This window comes from Oryx dammah, unplaced genomic scaffold (assembly GCF_014754425.2).
Source record: "Oryx dammah isolate SB20612 unplaced genomic scaffold, SCBI_Odam_1.1 HiC_scaffold_27, whole genome shotgun sequence".
In the NCBI taxonomy this organism is placed as follows: Eukaryota; Metazoa; Chordata; class Mammalia; order Artiodactyla; family Bovidae; genus Oryx; species Oryx dammah.
In genome coordinates, this window is record NW_024070211.1 from 42147213 (window position 1) to 42170154 (window position 22942).

Consider the following 22942-nt stretch of genomic DNA (forward strand, 5'->3'; position numbering starts at 1 on the left):
GTCTGTTACTCATATACATCCTTGCTATTGCCAAGGATGAGGGAGGGTGGGAAAAAGATGGACTGGGAGTTTGGGGTTAGTGAATACAAACCGTTATACAGAGAACGGTAAACAACAATGTACTACTATACAGCAGAGGGAATAACATTCAATATCCTGTGCTAAACCATAGTGGAAAAGAATGTGCATATATGTCTCTGTGTGTGTATATATATATTCTTCTTTTATAACTGAATCACTTTGTTGTACAGCAGAAATTAACACGACAATGTAAACCAAGTATGCTTCAATTAAAAAAAGATTTTTAGGCATCTAGTTGAAAAGGAAGGAAAGCTCGCCATTTTTTTTTTTTTTTTGAGTGAACACAAATGAGTAGTTTCACCAGCAGGGAAAAAAAACCAAACCAAAGCAAAGTAACCCAACTTTGCCTTCCAAAGCAGGTCCCTACCTTAGCATGGCACCAAATCCCTTCTTCTTTATTTTCCTTTCTGGATCTTCATTTCCCTCTTTCTGCTTTTTCTCCTTGACTTTTAATTTGCCCTTTTCCTTCTTCTTCTCCTTTTCTTTCGTTTTTTTGACTTTCCTGGCTTTATTTTCTGCATTTTCTAGCTCAGAGTTCCCCTGAGGTGCAGATTCACAATTCAGAGCTCCTTGGCCAGAGTGAGAGCTCCTATCAGACAGACCATCTGCACAAGAGGAAAAAAAAAAAAAAAATCAATGCACATAGTCAGGGGCTCCTGTCAGTATTTCAAGTAAAGATAAAACATAGAAGAACAAATCAAAGCACTCAGGAATTCTATCCTGCCACGTGGCTACATGTACCCTTTGCAGAGACAACTGCCTAAATCTGGCTACGCAAGGCTTTTGCTGTTGGGAGTGGGGGACACTCGTTGCTTAGCCAGGAGTATAAAAGGTTTGATATGGGCTGAAACGCTGATCTCTCTGAAAGCAGCTTGTTAACCTTGATCAGCTCAGAATGCCGACATGCTGGGAAACAAACAGGGTGAGTTTATTTCCAGAAGTTTCTGAGTGCAGCTATAACCCGGCTGTTTCAATGCAATTAATGCAGTCAGTCCTTGGGTTGAGGCTGAATCTAATGACTTGAATAAGAATGTCAAGAAATGCATACTTAGCGCTGCTACCCTAAGGGTAAATGACAGTTGGTCCTTGTAGGAAATTGAAGGAGAATAATTCTTCAGTGGTTGCCCTGTAAAATAAATTGCATATTGCATTATCCAATTCCACGTTCATTAAGCCAAAGGGCAAAACATATCAGGAAAATGAATTACTTTTAATATCAAAAATATAATTGTGATCCTTAAATCATTTTTCCCTGTAGTTAAGCACCCATTTGTGCCTATGATTCGCTGATAATAACGAGAGGAAGAAACCATTTCAGCAAGCGTGTTGCCCTACCGGCTTCTAACTCTTCAGGTCCATCATAAGATTTGTCAATGGCTGCTCGGAAGCTCTCGTTGCAGCCCCGGCCACGGACCATGTGTGGCCGAGGCCGGTGGAAGGGAAGTTCATTCTTCCTGACCTCGGCAACTGCGGTCTGTAGGCTCTCCAAGGAGCTGGACTTTTTCAAACCCAGAGTTGGACCAAAATCTTTGCTTGGAGAATCTGGAAAAAAAAAAAAAAAAAGAAAAAAGGGCAAAAGGTCACCATTCCCCTAAGGCAGCCTGATGGAGTAGGAAGGTTTGTTGTTCTACCTCAAAAGGCAGGGGTGGGTGTGTTAAGTGGGTGGGACTTGGTGTTAAACCTTAGCTTTGCCACTTTTTGTGACTTTGAGCAAGTATTTGACTTCTTGATGCCTTAGTTGCTTTTCTATAAAGTTGTGGGAAGATTTAAAATGATAATACACATTATATACAGAATAAATATGTCTATATACATATATGCACATGGACATACACATACACATGAATTCAAAAAGCTGTAGCATCTCTAGAGATTATATGTATGAGAGTGTATATACACACACTCACATAACCACACACACACCGAGCACCTAAGTGTTTCACAGTTCTCATTCTAAGCACTCCCATACATTGTAGCTTTTATTATTTCCAAAATTGTTCTTACAATTATTAAGGAATGTAATATGCACACAAATCAGACAGCATTGAAGTGATTTTAATTTCTGTCCTTAAACACTTTATCATACTCTAGCACTGTTCCTGTATGGTAAATGCAATTTATTTAGTCCACAGACAAAACAAAGCAAGGAAAGAAAACAACTTTTCTGTATCAAGGCTTACTGTTCCATATGTACTTCTATTTGATTATCTAGGAAATGGGGTAATTTTTTTTGCATGATATAATATTCCAAAAAAGCCTAGGTGGAGTTTAATAATTTGTGTTTTGATATATAGTATTTTTCATTTGCACTGTTTGTCTTTCTCTGTTACCTGGCACTTTTCACTCATGCCTTGATCTCCATTCCCACCCACAGTCAGGCTCGAAGTTGTGTGTAACAGGATTAGGCTATATAAATACCAGCAGCACAAGGATTATTTTAAAGATGGAGGGAATTCTAGCAGGGCTCTTTTCCACCAGGGCCAAAGCTCCCGATCCTCTCCAGTTACAAAGATTACTGTCATGAAGGGGCTACACTTGCATTTCTGGAAATAGACTATCTTTTACAGTTTTTAGTAGATACAGACCGAGTACATCTTATGGATTGTGAACATAAAGTAACTACTTCAATGCCTAGTATATAGTAAAGCTCAGGAAACAGCTCTATCATTTCTTACTATGATCACTAGTTTTGCTTCTACTAATGCTGCTGCCATAAACATTATTACTAGTTGCTTAAGAAAATACTAGGTAGTACAAGGAATAGAAAGGAAGTACAGCAAAGGTGTCATGCCTGTATAGACATGCATAGAGTTAGAAAACAAAACACACCATCCCATGTACTGTAAATATGTTAAAAACAGTCAAAATAACGACAATAATGCTAATAGCTAACAAGGCAGAGAGTGCTTAGCTCAGTTGTAAGTGCTTTACCTATACTAAAAGTGAAAGTGAAGTCGCTAAGTCGTGTCTGACTCTTTGTGACCCCGTGGACTGTAGCCCACCAGGCTCCTCCATCCATGGGATTCTCCAGGCAAGAATACTGGAGTGGGTGCCATTTCCTTCTCCAGGGGATCTTCCCAACCCAGGGATCAAACCCAGGTCTCCCACATTGCAGGCAGACGCTTTAACCTCTGAGCCACCAGGGAAGTTGTGCTACTGCCAATATTGTTCCCATTTTACAGATGAGGAAACTCAGGCAGAGGGCAGAGAAATACCTGGTCTAAAGATACACACTTAAAAAGCATCAGAGCTGGGAACTGTTTTCAGCAAGCCTCACTGTGCCTTTTCTGCTCTATATTGTCCAAAGTTGTACTTGGCCTCCACCCTCTACTTGCCTATGGTGAAGCTACTTCAAATGGTCTCTAGTTTCCTCATCTCTAACTAAGACTGTCAGTCTAGATTAGCCTTGAGCTTAGTTAAACAGACAAAAATGCAAAAACTGGATGGTGTTTTTCCAGCTTCACATTAGCTTACAGGAGGCAATTTTGCACTTTAACAATATACATGATGACAATAAACATTCCATTTTATGTAACAGTGTATCATTAAGATATACAACATAGACGGGATTAAGGAGAAAAAAAAAACATAAGAAATTTCAGGGACAAATTTCAGGTGCTACTTTGCAAATTGTAAATAGTAAGAATCCACTGCTAGTAAATTCACAAAGAGGTGTATTTCTTATGGTCCTAAGAAGGAAAGTAAGTGGAAAAAACAGAAACTGAATAAGATTGTTTCTGACAAGAAAACAAAAAGCAACAGAGAGGTGTGGGAGTATTAAAGCAACAGTAAAAGCTTTGGAGTTTACAGAAAATATTTTACACCATCTCTCCCTAGGGATCTGACATGAAGGTTGGGAAAAACATGAAGATGAAAACTATCTGAGGAAGCCTAGTTTCTCTGTCAACAATAGTAACCATCTTTTATTTATTAATTGCCGTTCAGGAGATTATATTAGAGCCCAAACTGTAAGTATTCACGTCAACCTTTAGCAATAAATTCTAGGGAACATGAAAGTGAATAAATCATCCAAGATATAAGGCATGTTATCTAAAAGGAGCTCAGCAAGAAGTCATCTTTGAGAAGGAACAAATACACTGTTACTCAATTGAAGCACACTGAACATTAAGGATTCATGGGTTTTGCAGGATTAATAGAACCAGCAATTAATTCACTTTACATAAACAGAAGTCACAAATTAGAAGTGCCAACTGATGTTGGCCAAAACTATAGCCTAACTCTACAGGATGTGGTTAAAAAAAAAAAAAAACAACAAAAGCAGAAAAGCATTTGAGTCTTGGTTGTAAATGTGGACTCAGCGATTTTCAGGCTTGAAAACAACTTTCTTATTTATTTCTAGGGAATAAACAGGATATGGTGGTGGGGAAGAAAAGACTGCTGTTAAGGAGGAGAATTTGAAATCAGGAAAGTCCTTACAAGGACTTATAGGTGCACTGAACTGACTGAATTGAATCTCTGAGTGAAAGGATCTTGGCTAGGGTTCTCATTTCCTTTATATGTCCAAGACTTCTGAGGGAAGGTTGAGGTTACTGGTTACGAGGGATTATTGTAAGTCAACTGATGGCATCAGCACTAAATGCCAACCAAACACTTGGAAATAAAGGTTTCAGCACATAAAGATAGTATGTGAGCACAATAGATTGTCACATTCAATCCTTCCCCACTCCCATTCTCCGCAGTTCCGGCTTAGGTTGCCATTGCACTGGAAATCCCGTAGCTTTCAAAAGGGGAAGATTTTCTGTGTATTTTTAGCCTAACCATTTATACAAATCATACTGTTTCCTAGGCTCCCACTTAAAGTAGAGGTCTCCTTGAAGGAATGATATGAAGGGAGTAATTAATAAGAATCAATACCTCAGTAGTTCCATCTCACTGAAGTCATCTCCAAAGTGAGGACTCCTCACATTTTCACCTATAGCTGACGTGATACTGATTGTGGCTGATTTTAAGCAACTGTTTGAGACAGTGATCTCTGAATGCCACATGGTATCAGTCATGAGATGGACTACGTCCAAATTTGAGCATTTACTTGTCCCATTTTGAGTATCTGAATGTAAACTGAATATAATTTTTCAATGATTTCCAGGCCCATTTAGATTAGCTGCAAATGTCAAGAAATAGATCTTTCCCCAAACTTTAGTAGCAAGGCTTTATTTTTCTAAACTTATGTTCAGTCACCATGTTCTCTAAGATACTGATAAACTTATCTTCCCATCAGAAACTTGAACTTGACATTCACAAATTTCTAGAAACATGATACAATGTTTATCAAAGGTACTAAGAGAGGGATCTTGCATGAGAAACGTTATACTTAAAGTAGTATAATAAAAGTACTCTTAAAGTTCCATGTGCTAAATTTTTCCTTAGATGTCTCCAAAAGAAATATCACAGAAAGATTTTTTAAAAGATGCTATAGCTTTTTTGAAGATGTATTTGTTCCAGGTGAAGGAAGGGCTTGACTTGAACCTGGAAGCCTTCCTCATATAGAATAGAGGGAAATTTCAGGGCCGTTTTCTGGCTCCACCAATCCTCAGACATATCCCCTGTTCCTTCCTCCTCACCATCCAGAAAAAATGCAGTGTTATGAAAAAACTGAACGCATACACCAAGCCTAAAGATTTAAAGGAATTCTGCCACCACGTCTCCCATGGTCATGAAACAAATGGAGAGAAGGGCAGTAGAGAGCTAGTGTCCAAGTGGAGAGGTACCTCTTCAAAACAGAGTTAAAACACTGAAACCACTGCCCCAGTCTTCTAAGTAGAAAGTCCCATTTCAACATGTTGTTCTTGTTTAGTTGCTAAGCTGTGTGCAGTTCATTTGAGACCCCATGGACTGTGGCCTGCCAGAATCCTCGGTCCGTGGGAGTTCGTTAGCAAGAGTACTGGAGTGGGACCCAAGGACTGAACCCACATCTCCTGCACTGGCAGGTGGATTCTTTACCACTGAGCCACCTGGGAAGTCCACTCACTTCAACTCACCGTAGAACAAAAAGTCCTTTCTGGAGGACTGTTTGGATAGGTTTCTGCCTCTTTCTTGTAGCTGAGAACTGCTGCTGGTTCCCTGCAAGGCAGATGATTAGGATAATAGAAAATAGGAAAATTCCCTGGTGGTCCAGTGGTTAAGAATCCATCTTGCAATGCAGGAGACAGGTTTGATTCCTGGTTAAGGAACTAAGATCTCACATGCTGCAGAGCAACTAAGACCATGTGCTGCAACAGATAATAGAGGATAAAACACTCTAGAGAGTAGTGATAAACGGTGAATGATGAAGTGGAGAGGCAGTGAGACATTCCTGGACCCCTCACTCTGCCACTCATTTTTTGAGTTATTAACCTTCCTGTGCCTGCTCCCTAATCTGTAAAATTTGGATAAAATGAGGATGGAAGAGTGCTTGGCACATGACAGGTACTCATAAAGCACTGGTGATAATTACTGTCATTGGCGTTTTTACATCAACTCTAAATATTGAGTTGGTGCTCTAGAACAATTCATTTGGTTCAATCCACCACTGCATTTTAAAATACAACTATTCCTCCTGCAAGAAGCTGAAAAAGGGCTCCATAAAGAAATACAGTATCATCCTTCCTTTTTTTATTCAAAAGCTAAACTAATTTTCCTCCAAACAACTTACAGTTTTTTCTTTTGAAATAAGGGGTGTGTGTGTGTGTGTGTGTGTGTATCTCCATCTGTTCATCACATATAGAGGCTATTCTCGGGAAGATTAATAGTGGAGTCTTAGATACCCTTCTCCTTAGGCTATAATCATTTAATTAGTCTGAGATTTCATTGGCAATGTTTGAACTTCCCATTCTAGCATTAAAATCTTGCAATAAAAGAATGCCTTAATCCAGAAGACCAGTAATTGGATCTTCCATTACTGATGAAATTGCTTCCAATACATTCTTATTAAAACATAAAGAATTATTTAGGGGAAGGTATTCACTTTCAGATACATGGCAAGTTTTCCTCCATGATAGAGCTTTATAATTAACAGATACTTATGATAGTTAACAATAAATAATGTATTAATCTGCACATTTCAGTAACATCGATAGTCCTCAAGGCATTTAGTGAAAATTAATTACATTTGAGCCCCTCCCCCTAAAACAAAGGAATTGTGCCCAGTAGTAAACTGGGGATCAAAATGATTGCAGTGTTATCAAGGGGACTCAGCATGAAACTTGAGAAGGCCATGATTTGTCAAAATAGCTTGCTTTCATTAACAATTTGGCTTTGCTGTCTTATGAACAATGAACTTGGGCAAATACAATAAAAATGCTTTACTTGCTTCATGGGGAGTTGTGATGTGAAATTAATAGCCTTAAAACTCTTTGAATGAAAAATTATTACAAATTCCAAGTAGGAAGTCACACCACCACTTTATTCTCCAACACATCTCACTTTGTCTTTTTATTTTAGATTAAACTTACTGAAAAAAAATTTTTTTTAGTAGTTTCCCCTGGAGGCTAAATGCCTTATATGCTTTAATAGATATCATTGCAAATCCATTAGCCCAGAAAAAAAATTCCCATAATATATAAATGTATAATTTCCCAAATTATGTTATCTGTGCTGTATCCATAATGGGCCTAATTACCTTCTTGCCTATCTCAGTATTCCAAATATTGATCATCATTCCAAGCTTATCACAGTGCCCTGTTTCCTATTCATTACCACAGGGCATAATGTAATCTGGTTTATATGTTATCTGCTGACATTTGGGTCTCAGTTCTTTTACTGGCAATTTCCAAGTTCTCTAGGAGAAGATTTTTTTATTTTATTTTCCTTTTAAGTCTCATAAATCTCAGTGTCTTATCATTTCCTGAAATTCATGTCAAAATATTCAATAATGAACTTCTCATTAAGAGTTATATATTTGCATAATCTCTCCTACTCTGACTCTAAACATTGTCTATTTTAAAGTGAAAAGATCTAGAGAAAATTATCGGAAGATTAGGTGAACAAATACAACAAATGATTTGATTATAAGTGTGGGCATGGCCCTCCAAGTGACTCCACATCTACGCTAAATGTTGCTGTATGCTTTATTTTTCTTCCCTAAAAAATCCCTCTTTTATTTATAAATGGAAAGTCAAAACCCGATGCCATATTTTATTTTTTTTCCTGGACTCAAATTATATCCAACAAATGTAGTAAATGGTAAGTTTACTACACTGAAAATATTCTTATGACAACCTCCTGCCTTTTTATTTTTTAACTTTGTGGATAAGAAAATGGATTCTGTGGTTCAATTTAGTAGGCAAACTCTTAAAAAAAAATACATATATTTAAAACCATATCTGGGGAGATTCTGTTAAGGCACTGGAGAACTCAGTCAAACCCACTGCCCACACACTGGTTTGTTGTAATCTTTTGCTTTCTCTCTCTTTGCCTTGTCAGGATAACTCTGCCAGATTAAAAACAACAACAGTAACCCCAAACTGGCATTCAAGATAATAACAAGTTTAAAAATTATATAAATAGCATTGTTGTCTGGAAGGAAACGTGAATACTTAAAGAAAAAAAAAACGTAACTTTTATTATTTAAGTGGGAAATAAAAAAACCTCAGTTAAGAGTCAAATAAACTGATTAAACAGGCCAGCTTTCCTACCGTTTTCTGTCTTGTTGATCTTGGTATCCTCAGTGCAGGGAAGTACTGAATAAATATTTGTTGTAGGGATAAAGGAAGGTACAAGTAAAGGGGAGTGAGAGCATGGTGACCACCCTCCACTCCAGTGCTGTGAAGCTAGAGGGAGTTTACCCTATGATTGCTTTACTCCCTCAAAGTTCACTCACAGCCTCTTGTTTTTACTAACATGACCCTAGGTTTTTTTGTCCTATTTTCAAGGATGTAATTATTTCTACCCTACTTATAATTACTCACTTATCTCTATGTTTTGTCTTTTTCTACTAGTCATTCCTTTCAACTTAACTTCTCTCTTTGTGATATTAACCTTTTCTGCTATTTCCCTGTCCTTACGCACATTTTGAATAGTCTTATTTTTCCTCACTGCCAAGAATACCTTTATTCTCCTTCCAAGTCCTCCTTGTATGTCTTGGTAACAGGCTTTTCATTCTGAACACAAATGGGTTCAGTGATTTTTTTCCCCCACCTCATTCTTTTTACCACTTATTCTTTGTATGGCTTACTTCAATAGCACCTCTTTCTTCAGCTTTTGATTGTTAAGTGGTTTATGCCTTACGTGGGTTGTATAATGCCATACTCTCAAAATAAAGTACACTAAGAAGAATTCTAATAAGTTTCTTAAAAAACGATTAGCATACCGAAAAGGTCAAACTGATTGATTTCTTGGATGGTATCCACATGAAGATATTTTTACATGATGTTGTATAAACTGGGTACGTGTATTTTTTGAGGGCCCGAAATTATTTTTATACTTCTGCTTTATTCAGTTCTCCCCTTTTTATCGCTAATGGACTACACTAAAAAGAAAAAAAAAAAACTTGAAATTTTCAATTACTATTTTCAGAACTGATAGAAAGTAAGGTTTTATACCTTTGAATAACAATTATATGATTATATGTAATGAGAATATTCAGTAATACAAATGAGTGAGTGAGTGAAAGTCGCTCAGTTGTGTCCGACTCTTTGTGACCCCATGGACTATATAGTTCATGGAATTCTCCAGGCCAGAATACTGGAGAGGGTAGCCTTTCCCCTCTCCAGGGGATCTTCCCAAGCCAAGGATGGAACCCAGGTCTCTCGCATTGCAGGTGGATTCTTTACCAGCTGAGCCGCAAGGGAAACCCCCAGTAATATGAATAACAATCTCTTTAGAGGTGCACTTCAACCTAGGTTCAATCTACTGGTAAAACTTCAAGTTAAAAATCAAGTCAGCCATCAATGAGTATTTACTGAATAGTTTTTGTCACTCAGAACTGTGCTAAGTCCTAAGAGGAATAGAGCAAGTGAAATAGTAACTAACATTTCCCTGTTGCTTTATAATTTATAAAGTTCTTTCCTGTACAAAATGAAGCCACATCTTACACCATTGATCTTATCCAAATTCAAATGTTTTTTTCATGCCCAGAGAGAGCTACATAGAAGGAGAGGAAGGAGGAAGGGCTGCATAAAATATACTCACCATTGCTTTCAATGAGAGTGTGCCCCAGTAAGTATGTGTCTAGGAGAGGGCGGGAGTCAAGAGAAATGAATTGTTCCTGTGAGTCTCTGATTTCTTTTTTTTTTTACCCTGGGTAAACATTTTATTTTTTTAATCGAGATATAATTGATATATAATGATGTAAGTTTAATGATGCAATGTATCAAGTGCATGCTAAGTTTCTTCAGCTGTGTCTCTTTGCAATCCTCTGGACTGTAACCCTCCAGGCTCATCTGTTTATGGGATTCTCTAGATAAGAATACTGGAGTGGGTTGCCATGCCCTTCTCCAAGGGGTCTTCCCAACTCAGGGATCAAATGCTCATCTCTTAAGTCTCCTGCATTGGCAGGCGGATTCTTTAGCACCACCTGGGAAGCCCCAGGTTCTTCTTTAACATTTTAGGGAAAAATCTGAACAAAACTTTTTGGTTAACCCAATATTTGATACATACATATTTGATTTTGATACATATATACTTACATTTTGATTTGATGTGATACAAGGATATATTGCAAAATGATTGCCACAATGAGGTTCATTATTGCCTTCATCTCCTCACATTATCACCTTCATCTCCTCACATTATCACCTTTGTGTGTGTGTGTGTGTGTGTGTGTGTGTGTGTATGTGTGATGAGAACACTTACTCTTTAGCAACCTTCATGTATATAATACAGTGTTGTTAACTACAGTTACCACGTTGTACATTGATCCCCAGCATTTATAACTAAGTTTGTAGCCTTTGACCAACATCCTTTCTCATTCTCCCAATAGTTCAGCTCTTGGCAACCAACATTCTACTCTTTGTGTCTATAAGTATGAGTTTTTCAGATTCACATATAAGTGAGATCATGCAGTATTTGTCTTTCTGATTTATTTCAGTTAGCGTAATGCTCTCAAGGCCATGTTGCCATAAATGGCAGGATTTCTGTCTTTTTTTTATGGTGAAGTAACATTCCACTATATGTGTAGGTATTTATGTATGTGCATGCATGTGTATGTATATATATGTGTGTGCATAAATGTATGTATGTATGTGTGCCTGTGTGTGTATGTATTCAGTTCAGTTCAGTCACTCAGTCATGTCTGACTCTGTGCGACCCCATGAATTGCAGCACGCCAGGCCTCCCTGTCCATCACCAACTCCTGGAGTTCACTCAGACTCGCGTCCATCGAGTCCGTGATGCCATCCAGCCATCTCATCCTCTGTCGTCCCCTTCTCCTCCTGCCCCAAATCCCTCCCAGCATCAGAGTCTTTTCCAATGAGTCAACTCTTTGCATGGGGTGGCCAGAGTACTGCAGTTTCAGCTTCAGCATCAGTCCTTCCAAAGAACACCCAAGACTGATCTCCTTTAGAATGGACTGGTTGGATCTCCTTGCAGTCCAAGGGACTCTCAAGAGTCTTCTCCAACACCACAGTTCAAAAGCATCAATTCTTTGGCGCTCAGCTTTCTTCACAGTCCAACTCTCACATCCATACATGACCACAGGAAAAACCATAGCCTTGACTAGATGGACCTTTGTTGGCAAAGAAATGTCTCTGCTTTTTAATATGCTATCTAGGTTGGTCATAACTTTCCTTCTCTATCACATTTTCTTTTTCCATTCATCCATTGATGGACACTTGGGTTGTTTGTTCCATGTCTTGGCTATTCTGAATAAAGCTGCGATAAATGTGGGAATATAAATACTTCTTCAAAATAGTGATTTCATTTCTTAGGATATACATCCATAAGTGGAAGTGCTGGGTCACATGACAGTTCTATTTTTAATTTTTTGAGAAACCACTATACTGCTTTCCAGACTAGTGCACACAGCCATTCTAACAGCTATGAGGTAATGGTCTCTGCTTGCTGTTCCTGCTATGAGTATCTTATCAGAGAGAGTGTAATTCTCGGGCTTTAAGATTTTTATCTTTCATGATTTTATATTCTTGGGCTCCCAAATCACTGCAGACTGTGACAGCAGCCATGAAATTAAAGACACTTGTTCCTTGGAAAAAAAGCTATGAAAAACCTAGACAGTGAATTAAAAAGCAGAGACATCATTTTGCCTTTGGGTCAGGAAGATCCCCTGGAGGAGGGGCATGGCAACCTGATCTAGTATTCTTGCATGGAGAATCCCATGGACGAGGAGACTGGTGGGCTTTGGTCCATAGGGTCACAAAGATTCAGAAACGACTGAAGCCACTTAGCATGCACGCATGCACATGGTAGTTAGGTTATCTGATACAGATCTTGAACCTGGCACGCAGTAAATATTTAGTAAACATTAGTTTGTACCATATGCCTTCTTTCATGAGCAATGTTTACAGTCATTAGGAGGATTCTCTACAACCAACATGATGCCAGGAAAATTTCTGTTTCCATATCCATACATTGTGGGCCCGAGTCATCACTAGCTTTGAATTTTCACTCTTTATTCAAAACTTCTACGTTTTCTGTTTTGTATTGCTTAACTGTTTTCCTCTTTCAATAGCCCAAATAAGCTTATTTCTTAAGAGGAATTTTCTAAAAAGAAGCCCAGTGTTAAAATTACTTGATGAAAAGAACCATGTCAGGGACAGCAAATAAAGAGCCAGTAAGTCTTTTTCACCAGCCAAGTGATTCCTCTCCCTGAGACCGACCTGTGACACCATGAGCAAAACGGCAAAACAGACACGGTGATAGGTTTGGGGGGTCATTAGTCAATAGGCATCTCTACAAATGACAGAGCTGACATACAGCAGGGTTCAGGGCTGGGGTAGTTTAGGCTTGGGGAAGTCAAGAGAAGAGAGAGCACACTGTGAGCTCAAGTCTTAGGATAAGCTTCATGAATGAAGTGTCCTCATTCACTTCATCCACGTCCTCAAAGATGGATTGAATACACGGGGAAAGTAGGATGTGGGCACGCGACTGCAAGAGAAAGGCATGAGGAAAAGTCCTGACCTGTCCGCTTGTTAGTGGGAACACAGGGTGAATGATCAGCAAGGGGAAGCTGGGGACCGACAGGGAGACGGTGTGGGGACAAAGGAGGAAGTGAGACAAGAAGGGCCTCAAAATTGGGCTGAGCAGGCTGGACTCAGAGCAGGGGGCAATCGGAAGCTTTTTAAGGTTTTTCACCGGAGGAATGGCTTGACAATACTGTTATTTTGAGAAAAGATAGTTTGGAAGAAGCTTACAGGACAAATTACAGGAAAGACTGAAATATTATATAGTAATAGAAGTCACTGCTCATAAAATACCTTTCTATTGACTTTCTTCCTTTTTACAATTATAACTTCAGGCTTTTCTGAAACAATTTCTTCAGAAATATTTTTAGGGTGTTACTCATCTGTCCTCACGGGGAACAGGCGACTGTCCTCAGATCTTTCTTTGCCCAAGTGGGGAAGGATAAAGAAACATATACCCGTCCACTGGGAGGTAAGGGGTGCTCATGGGTGAGCCTCTGGGGATGGGTAGGAAGAGGCACTGCCTGTCATCTCTAAGCCTCCTCCTCGTATGGCTAAACTGTGACTGTCACGGTCAGACCCAGTGCTATCTCTTCTTCAGCACACTTTACTATGTTTTGTAATATATAGTGATTAATGGGCAGTAAAACTAATAACATGGGGACACACAAAATAAATGAGGTAGCAAATATGAAAAGGAAGTCCCATTTAATGTTGTTGTGAAATCTGACAACATGTTGGAGTTTCCCTGTAACTCAGCTTGAGGAGCCCTTGCCAGCGGGAATCAAGGTTACAAGAAGGTTTTATTTCCATTAATAACTCTCTCTTGGGGAAATCTATGATCAATCTATTTTGTACTGAAATTCTTGCTGGGTTGTAATGAAATGTCACGAGTACCTGGAAATAATGTTTTACTGACTCAGAGAAGCTCATGGAGAAAGAACATCACTTTCTCCAGTTATTCTGATCTGTCGTTTCTACCTCCCCCTACTATTGATATCCATTCTTTGTTTTTCCTACCCTGTATCCACTGTTCCACCTAGGAGTGTCCTGATTTTCTTTGGTTTACTACACCTCCCCTACTCTCACCCAGAAGTGTGCCTCTAACCCAGGCATGCCTAGCCATTTCATCCTTCTGGTGCTTAGGAGTATATTGTTGGAATACTTAGAACTAATCCTTGAAGAATCATCAGGAAAAAGTCATCTTGTTTGCTACTGGGATTACCGGGAGGATAAACCTGGAGCTGCTGTTAACCATCTTGTTTTTCTACAGACAGATGCACTAAAACTGTGTGTGTGAGAGACAGTATTGTTCATATAGGCCCTCAGTTCAGTTCAGTCACTCAGTTGTGTCCGACTCTTTGCAACCTCATGAATCTCGGCACGCCAGGCCTCCCTGTCCATCACCAACTCCCGGAGTTCACTCAGACTCACGTCATCAAGTCAGTGATGCCATCCAGCCATCTCATCCTCTGTCATCCCCTTCTCCTCCTGCCCCCAATCCCTCCCAGGATCAGAGTCTTTTCCAATGAGTCAACTCTTCACATCAGGTGGCCAAAGTACTGGAGCTTCAGCTTCAGCATCATTCCTTCCAAAGAAATCCCAGGGTTGATCTCCTTCAGAATGGACTGGTTGGATCTCCTTGCAGTCCAAGGGACTCTCAAGAGTCTCCTCCAACACCACAGTTCAAAAGCATCAATTCTTCGGCACTCAGCTTTCTTCACAGTCCAACTCTCACATCCATACGTGACCACAGGAAAAACCATAGCCTTGACTAGACAGAGCTTTGTTGGCAATCCACCCATATCTTTATGTAGATGCTTCTCTGAACTTTTCAGTTACTTGTGTCAACAAATTAGCTTCCTTGCAAGAGCCAGAATGAAATTTGTTTCTTTTGATTGTAACCTATAGTCTTGATTTAACTCTATTCTCCAATTTTTCCTTCATATAAACACCTGCCAGTTATTCTAAATCAGGTCTGACAGATACTTGGGAAGCAGGGAAAACTCTTCCTTGGCTATACCACTGGTGAAGGGAACATTAGTACAGAATTGATAACAGCAGTGAGAAGCATGTCTGCTGGTGGACATATTCTAGGGTGGATTTTATGAGAGACAAATTCCCCAACAATGAGAAGAGTTGCATTAGGTTCACCTATTGAGCTTGGCCCCTGACTCCTCTGTGAAAAGAGGACCATTCTCTAGATGATTACTAATAATTATAGGCCTACTACTAATTGTTATACACTTTAGAAAAAAAAGAAAGGCTTCCAAAAGTTGAATACAATCAGTTCTTACTATGGTTGACCAAGGGTTCAAGCAACGTATCTACAACTGGATTTTGAAAATGTGAGAGTAAACGTGATATCACTTTTAAGCGCCTGTCCTTCTATTGTATTCCTGGGGCCACTCAACAGAGACTTCATATTTGGGAAGAGGCAGAGCTGCCCCACAGGGCGAAGGTGTTTGTTTCTGGAGGGGGGCCATGTGCTGTATGGATGTGTTTATCTGAAACTTCTCTTTCATAGAATGTCTAAACTGTGAATTAGGAACTTCTCTGTAAACTGAGGGGGGCTTCCCTCATAGCTCAGTTGGTAAAGAATCCGCCTGCAATGCAGGAGACCCTGGTTTGATTCCTGGGTTGGGAAGACCCCCTGGAGAAGGGATAGGCTACCCACTCCAGTATTCTTGGGCTTCCCTTTTGGCTCAGCTAGTAAAGAATCCACCTGCAATGCGAGAGACCTGCATTTGATCCCTGGGTTAGGAAGATCCCTTGGAGAAGGGAAAGGCCACCCACTCCAGCATTCTGGCATAGAGAATTCCATAGACTGTATAGTTCATGGGGTCGCAAAGAGTCAGACACGACTCAGCAACTTTCACTTTTACTTTCTGTAAACTGAGTAAGAAAATGATGGACTAGAAGCAAATGGTCTTGGGTAATAAAGACTTTGACATAACAGGCATCTTGGGTATGGACTTGGAAGACCTTGGGTTTCAGCAAGCTGTTTAACCTTTCTGGGCTTCAGTTTCTTCATCAATAAAAGTGGAAAAATGAAAAAGATTCAATTGAGGGTGATAATGATGATGACAGTATAAACACCCACTGTCACTATACTAGGCATGTTCTGAGTACTTTTACAAAGATATTAATTAACTCAATTATATGAGGTACCTACTATGGTTATCTCCATTGTAGAGTTGAGGAAACTGAAGCACAGGTTGGTGAAGTTAACCTGTCTAAGTTAACAGTGGTGCTAATTTCATGGATTTTTATTGTGATCAGATGTAATTACCTATGTTCAAGAAAGTAGCAAAGCTGCAACATACTATACATATATATATATACACACACACACACACACACACACACATACAGACATCATACTTGCGTCTGGTAAGAGAAAGAGGGATATGTTTTCTTCTACATCTGTCAGAGACACTGGAGTGAATTATTCAGATAAAGTCACAGATGGGTATCTCTTTCTGAACACCTGCTCTTAAGGCACAAGCAATGTATATGAAGAGTCAAAATGCAGAATTCAAAAGCACCCCGAAACAAGGTGGGGTAAATCAAGACATGTAGTGAGTGGTGGGAGTCAGGGCAGAAAAAGGATTCTGGCCCGTCATGGAGCCCTGAAAATTGGGCAGTGTCCGATAGGCTGGGAGGTTGTCCAGGGTACAACATGGGAGAGACACGACAACAGAGGCCCATGGAGGGGTGGCAAGCCCACCGATCTGTCTACTGTAGAGAAGTCATTAGGGGCTGGGGGAGCACAGAGAAGAAGGACAGAGATAGCACAGAGTGAGTGAAGCAGCCAGGTGACCAGATGCATGACTGATCCCACTGGATCAGAGACATGAAGTCTCTGAAGCCTGAGGCCCTGTGTCCAAACATAGTTCTTTGAAAAAACTTGTTCTTTGCTACAGACGATAAACAAGGAGGGGATTTCAAACTGTATCACATATTAGGTGGGACTCATTTTCCCTTAGTGTATATGGCCTAAGGACCTAAAACTGGGGTGGATTTTTTGTTTTGGTTCAACAGCAATAACAGTAGCTAATATTTATTTAGAGCTTATTATGTGATAGGCTCTGTGCCAAATGTTTGTCATCTGAAAAATGCCCCAGCAAGGAGGTATGATCATTCTTCGCTTTTCACCAAAGTCAGTCTTCCAGACCAGAATCCCCAGTTCTGTTCCAAACATTGTTGTTGTTCTTCGTAGCTCAGTTGTGTCTGACTCTTTGTGACCCCACGGACTGTGGCCTCCAGGCTTCCCCGTCCTTCACCATCTCCTGGACCTGGCTCAAATTCATGTCCATTGAGTCAGTGATGCCATCCAACCATCTTTGTTCTCCCCTTTTCCTCCTGTCCTCAATCTTTCCCAGCATCAGGGTCTTTTCCAATGAGTCGGCTCTTCCATCAGGAGGTCCAGGTATCAGTGCCTCAGTCTCAGCATCAGTCCTTCCAATGAATATTCAGGGTTGGTTTCCTTTAAAACAGACTGGTTTGATCTCCTTGCTGTCCAAGGGACTCTCAAGATTCTTCTCCAACATCACAAACATGACAGAATCCTCTTCCAATTTTTAATAATTAATTATAATAAAAACAAAAAAGTATGGCTTTTCTAAAAAGTGCTTATGTCTAAAAAGAAAGCACTACTTGGTTCACAGCTAATATATAATATAATGGAACAACAACAACCAAAAAGAGCTACTTTTGTCCTTATTTTTAAATCAATTTTTGAGCACACTGTCATATATTTATATTCCCTGCCTAGTTCTGGAGAAGAATTTAGGAAGGAGCTTGTGGTGCATCATTAAATAGTTTTTCCCATCATCTTGTGACTGAGTTATGGGTACTAGATATAGCCATGGGGGGGCATGAAATAAGAGTTTATGGTGATTTAAAAGACCAATTATAAGCCTTTGCCTTATTCCTTACTCAGCACCCTGCACAGGATGTAAAAACGGCAGTGAAAAAAATACCACATTAGAAATTTTAGCTGAGCAGAACGTCGGTTTTCAGTTAGACTTATAGAAGAGAAAACATTAGGATACCATTAACAGCTTTAGAGTAATGGAGGCAAAGTGGGATTGTTTTCTATTATTATTATTACTGCCATTAGTGGGTCAGAGCCTTCCAAGGGAGAAAAGGTGGGGACAACCCAGACACTTTCAATACAGCATTAACTCTTTCAGGTCAAAAGGGGCCCATTTAGTGGACTGTACCAGTCATTTAATAAATGACAGCCTTGTGGCCTCAAAGAATTTATCTCCTGTCCAAAGAGTCTCACTTACATACTCCTATTTTCTGTACTCTATCCCACTAAATATTCCAGTTAGAGAAAAGGTTAATTTGCAGATAATTATCAAGGGAGTACGGGAATGTTTTTTAAGGCAGAAAAACAAAAATAACCCATCACAACACATCAGCCACGGTGTGCAGAACTGGCAAAGGATAAGGAGCCTCATGAGGTAACAGAATTAAGATGAAAAATTAGAGGTGTGAGAGGGAACGATTTTCTTTCAAGGGATGTACCTGCTGAAATAATTTTTTTTTTCCTGTTGCTTGCTTTGTGCAGTTTATATGTGACTAAGTACAGCTAATCCTGCCTCTTTTCAAAAGTTAATGTCAGTGACTAAAATAATCTGCTTTCTTGATTTAATTGCATAGTTTAACCTCTGACATAACCTTTTAATTCACACCATGACAGCCAACCCGATGGAAAGTTTTTCTAGAAATCTGAGTAACTTCCCCAAGGTAACAACGGCTTTCCCTCTTGTGGGTGTAGGGGAAAACAGTCCACCCAGATCACTAAATACACCCTGGCTGTCTGGCTGCAGAGGAGGCCTGCTCACTGCAGGGAAATTCATTAGAATATCTAGAAGTGGGATGCACAGGGATGTAAATGTACTTAACACTATTGAACTGCACACTTAAAGAGAGTAATGGTAAATTCATGTTATGTACATTTTACTACAATTAAAAAATTTCGATGCATAGTTATCAAAAAAAGGTATTGGTCACATGATGGTTTGGATAAAGAATATGTTTAGATATACATTGATTTTAAAAAGTTGTAAAAAAAGAACACAGTAAAAGTTTTGCTGCTGTTTAGTGCACTGGATTCAGTTACATTTAGGGAACAGAATTAATAAGAAAGCCTAGTTCCTTATAATGCTAGGGCAGAAGTCGTTGGCCACAGTCATGTAAAGACCTCACACTCTGAAGGCTTTTGGTTTTAATATGAAAACCAAACAATTCTTTGGATACTAGGGGGCCTTTATTCAACTGAGTTTAGGCAATTTCTTAAACTGAAGGATAGTAAAATTCTGATATTCTTTTAACCCTGATTTTTTAAATTACCAAGAACATTTCTCCTATTTTAGAGATTTAAGAAACATGATTTAGGGAAGCAACTTAATTTTAAGAACAAGACATTTAAATCTATTCCATGTTTCTTACTTAAGTTGCTGAAATATCCAGAGAAGAGACAAATATTAAGGGTTATCTTTTAAGTTTCACTCAAATTATTGAAAATACCTGGCTTCTTAAAATGCTTGGACAGAAGCCTCTGGCCAGAGGTTGTATAACAATTCTTAAGAAGACCCTCATTAAAGAAAAAAAGGCAGAGCTTGGTAAAGTAAAATAACAAACCATGCCCAAACACATATTATTTTGGATTAAATTCTGCAGAGAAAGATGTTCCAAGCACATATCATTATGGTTCAAATTCCTCTGCAAACAAATATAAAGTGAAGATGGAGGGGGATCTCATTTCTCTTTTGTCAGAGGTGTTTTTATTTAAATTATTTCAATATGAGTTTTTCTCTTTGTAGCCTGAGTTTTTTTTCTATGGTAAAATGATAATTCTTTGCTTAGATAACCTCACTAATGCTGTATTAGAGTTTTGCTGCATGATCAAATAAAAAGAGGTCTAAGGGTTGAGGAAAAGAAAATTTGTTTAAACAAGCATCTTTGATAATGAGAAAACTGATGGGAAATTTTCTACAAAGCAGACCAAAGCTACTGGTGTGCATAAGTTAAAACCAGGAAGCCACAAAGTAGAATTAAGTTTCTTCCTCAACTCCAAATATAATTCATTCTTACCTAGTGATGCATTTCAGGAATAAACTCATATATAATTTATCCTTTTCTTCTTTTTATGGAAAATTAGACTCTTTAAAGGGTATACACTTGGCCAGGAGGCTTATGACTGGGCTATTTCAAGATGAAATGGTTTTGATTTGCGGAATGACATAAAACAGTTCCCTGTCCTCAGAGGATAGGTCGTGGTATCTTCAAAGAGTTGAGAACTGACATTCTAGAGTCTCTCCTAGATCTTGTTCAAATCAGTCTGTGACAGAAAGCATATATTTTCACAGCGTAGGGAAGAAAGTCAGTCTTAGTTTGTTTTAATTCCAAAAATTAAGGTTGTGCCTAGGACCTTGGAACATGCAGACCAGGGCAGCTGTGTGAGTGGCGTTGCCGGTCAGTCTCCGGCTCCACCCAGCTCTTTGGTTACCTGGTATTCTGTTCCTTGTTTCCCAGTTATGCTTAGTATCTGAGATGCTAAAGTAAATGTTTATTTAACATGATCAACCCCAATCCTTTTCTCCTTAGGCCTGCCCCTTCTTTCCTGCACCTGTCTGCTCTCGCGTCATGGAATCCTATACGCTTGAAATGTTTATGACTTCATTTATAGCTGTGCGCACCCCTCCCTAGCAGTTGAGCAGCCACTCTCATTTAAGAAGCCCTAAATATTGTTGCCATGGGTGACACGAGAGCATCGAGAATGGTGGAGCTCAACTAATAAAAAGGCTTTCACAGCATTTCAGCCTTTGCTCATAAGTAAAGTTAAAATTTATGGCTTTTAAAATACTGGATCTGGAAGAGGTCAGGTTAAACGGCTGCTAGTAATAAAAGGAATCAATACACCACAGCATCTTGAAACAGCCAGCAAACTAAATAAACACTTCATCCAAATCCACTTGGCCCTGAATTAAAAGAACATAAAATACTGTATTTATTTGGTTTGTTCCCCATCCATCAAGAGCTTGCCTCTCTAGGCCTCAACAAATTCTATCCAAGACAAGTATCAAACGTTTGCTAGCCAAATGGTAATTAGAGGACATGTCAAGGCTCTGGGCAATTAACTAAGTGTTAACTTTATCAGGGAAACACTTGTAGATGAGTTTACTCCAAACACACAAATAAGACAGCCTGGCATGGGCAGACAACAGATTTCCTGATACTTATTTACAAAACTGACATTGAAATTTGATATTCCCTGAGAACCAAAGCCTTCCCTTAGGAAAAAAAGGAAAGAAAAAAGAAGGGAAAAAAAAAGTGTTTTTCAATAGTTCCTTTCTCTCACTCTGGACTCTGAAACCTAATCTAGATTTTTAGAATGAAAAATTAAACCATGTGCAATAATGAACAAAATAACAAGCCAGAAAGCTTAGGACAATGTAGATTAAGTTGGAAAGACAAAAAAAACAACTAGTGAATTTAAAAGCAGGGCAAGGAAAGACTATCCTTTTGATGACTTTTCTTTTTTGCTACAAATTATCTAAGGCACAAAAATACCATCTACTTTCCTTTGGTGACAAGTAGCTTAATAATCTGTTAATGTTATTTTCCTGTTCCAAAGTTCATGCTGGGGAAGAGGAGTGGTGACTGTATTTTGTCCTAAAGCCATGCCCACCCCCCGCCCCCTGCCCTGGAAGGTATTATATGAAAGCTATTTATGTCAGAAAGAGGTGACTGCTATTCATCCCTTCAGACAGAAGAAATCCTGACACAAAGGGAGTCTTTTACCCTTCTCTAATAGCTTACGGTTTAATATTTTAAATGTATTTTTGCTTTTCATGGTTCAGCATGAAGTAAGGCTCTGGAATGAAAATAAGTGATCACAGTTTATAACATAACAGGTAAAAAAAGGGACTCTTCTTTTCCGTAGCTTCAGGCTGTATTTAGACTCCCTGCTGGGAATAATTTTGGATTGCAGAGACCCAGCTTTATGGTCAGAAACACTGTGGAGAACTTACTTCCCAGAATGGTCTTCTCTGGTCTGGTTCGACTATCAGGGAATGAGAAATGTTCTCTAAACAGGGGTTCACTTTAGGAAAGCGATGTCCTTTTACTGAAAGGGTACTGGCTGAGCCCCTGAAAGCAGCCTTCATCCCAGGAGGGGGGTCCTGCACGTTGTGAAATGACTCAAAAGTTCTCAGAGTTTTGGGGGAAGGCTCCACATTTGTTGGTTGTTTAAAAAATCAGATTTGAAAGTACTGTTTTATAAATTGTCTTTCTGAATAGAAAACAACATGCCACTCTAGAAATTGCCAATGGTAAATTTGTTTTTAGCAGCGGTCAGCTACTTTTAAATTGCTGTGTGTATGCTGGGATAAAGGGGCTTCCCTGGTGGCTCAGTGGTAAAGAATCCACCTGGTAGTGCAGGAGATGCGGGTTCAATCCCTGGGTCGGGAAGACCCCCTGGAAAAGGAAATTGCAACCCACTCTAGTTTTCTCGCCTGGAGAATCCCATGGAGAGAGGAGCCTGGTAGGCTACAGTTCAAGGAGTCACAAAAAGGTTGGACATGACTTAGCGACTGAATAGCAACAATAAATTCTAAGGTCTAAACTTCAAAACAAATCAAAGCAGTGATTTAAAGAGGAATTCTGTTCCATGTGGTAAGACAATCATTTAGCTTGCCCTTCGGATAACTGGATATTTGTTGCTGTTGTTCAGTTGCTAAGTCGTGTTAGACTCTTTGTGACCCCACGGA

At 39.3% G+C, this 22942-nt stretch overlaps 1 protein-coding gene across 4 annotated transcripts in view; it reads right to left on the bottom strand.

Annotated features, from left to right (window-relative positions):
- Window positions 1–22942, bottom strand: part of PARD3B (par-3 family cell polarity regulator beta) — a 1152049-nt gene that overhangs the window by 338869 nt on the left and 790238 nt on the right. For 3 of the 4 annotated variants that reach the window (XM_040228721.1, XM_040228724.1, XM_040228725.1), the window contains exons 17-19: window positions 1417–1623; window positions 1130–1207; window positions 449–686 (exon numbers count right to left, since the gene is read on the bottom strand). In XM_040228721.1, coding sequence (XP_040084655.1) covers window positions 449–686; window positions 1130–1207; window positions 1417–1623 — 523 coding nt within the window. The remainder of the gene's footprint in view (window positions 1–448; window positions 687–1129; window positions 1208–1416; window positions 1624–22942) is intronic. The other variant, XM_040228723.1, reaches the window with a different exon arrangement.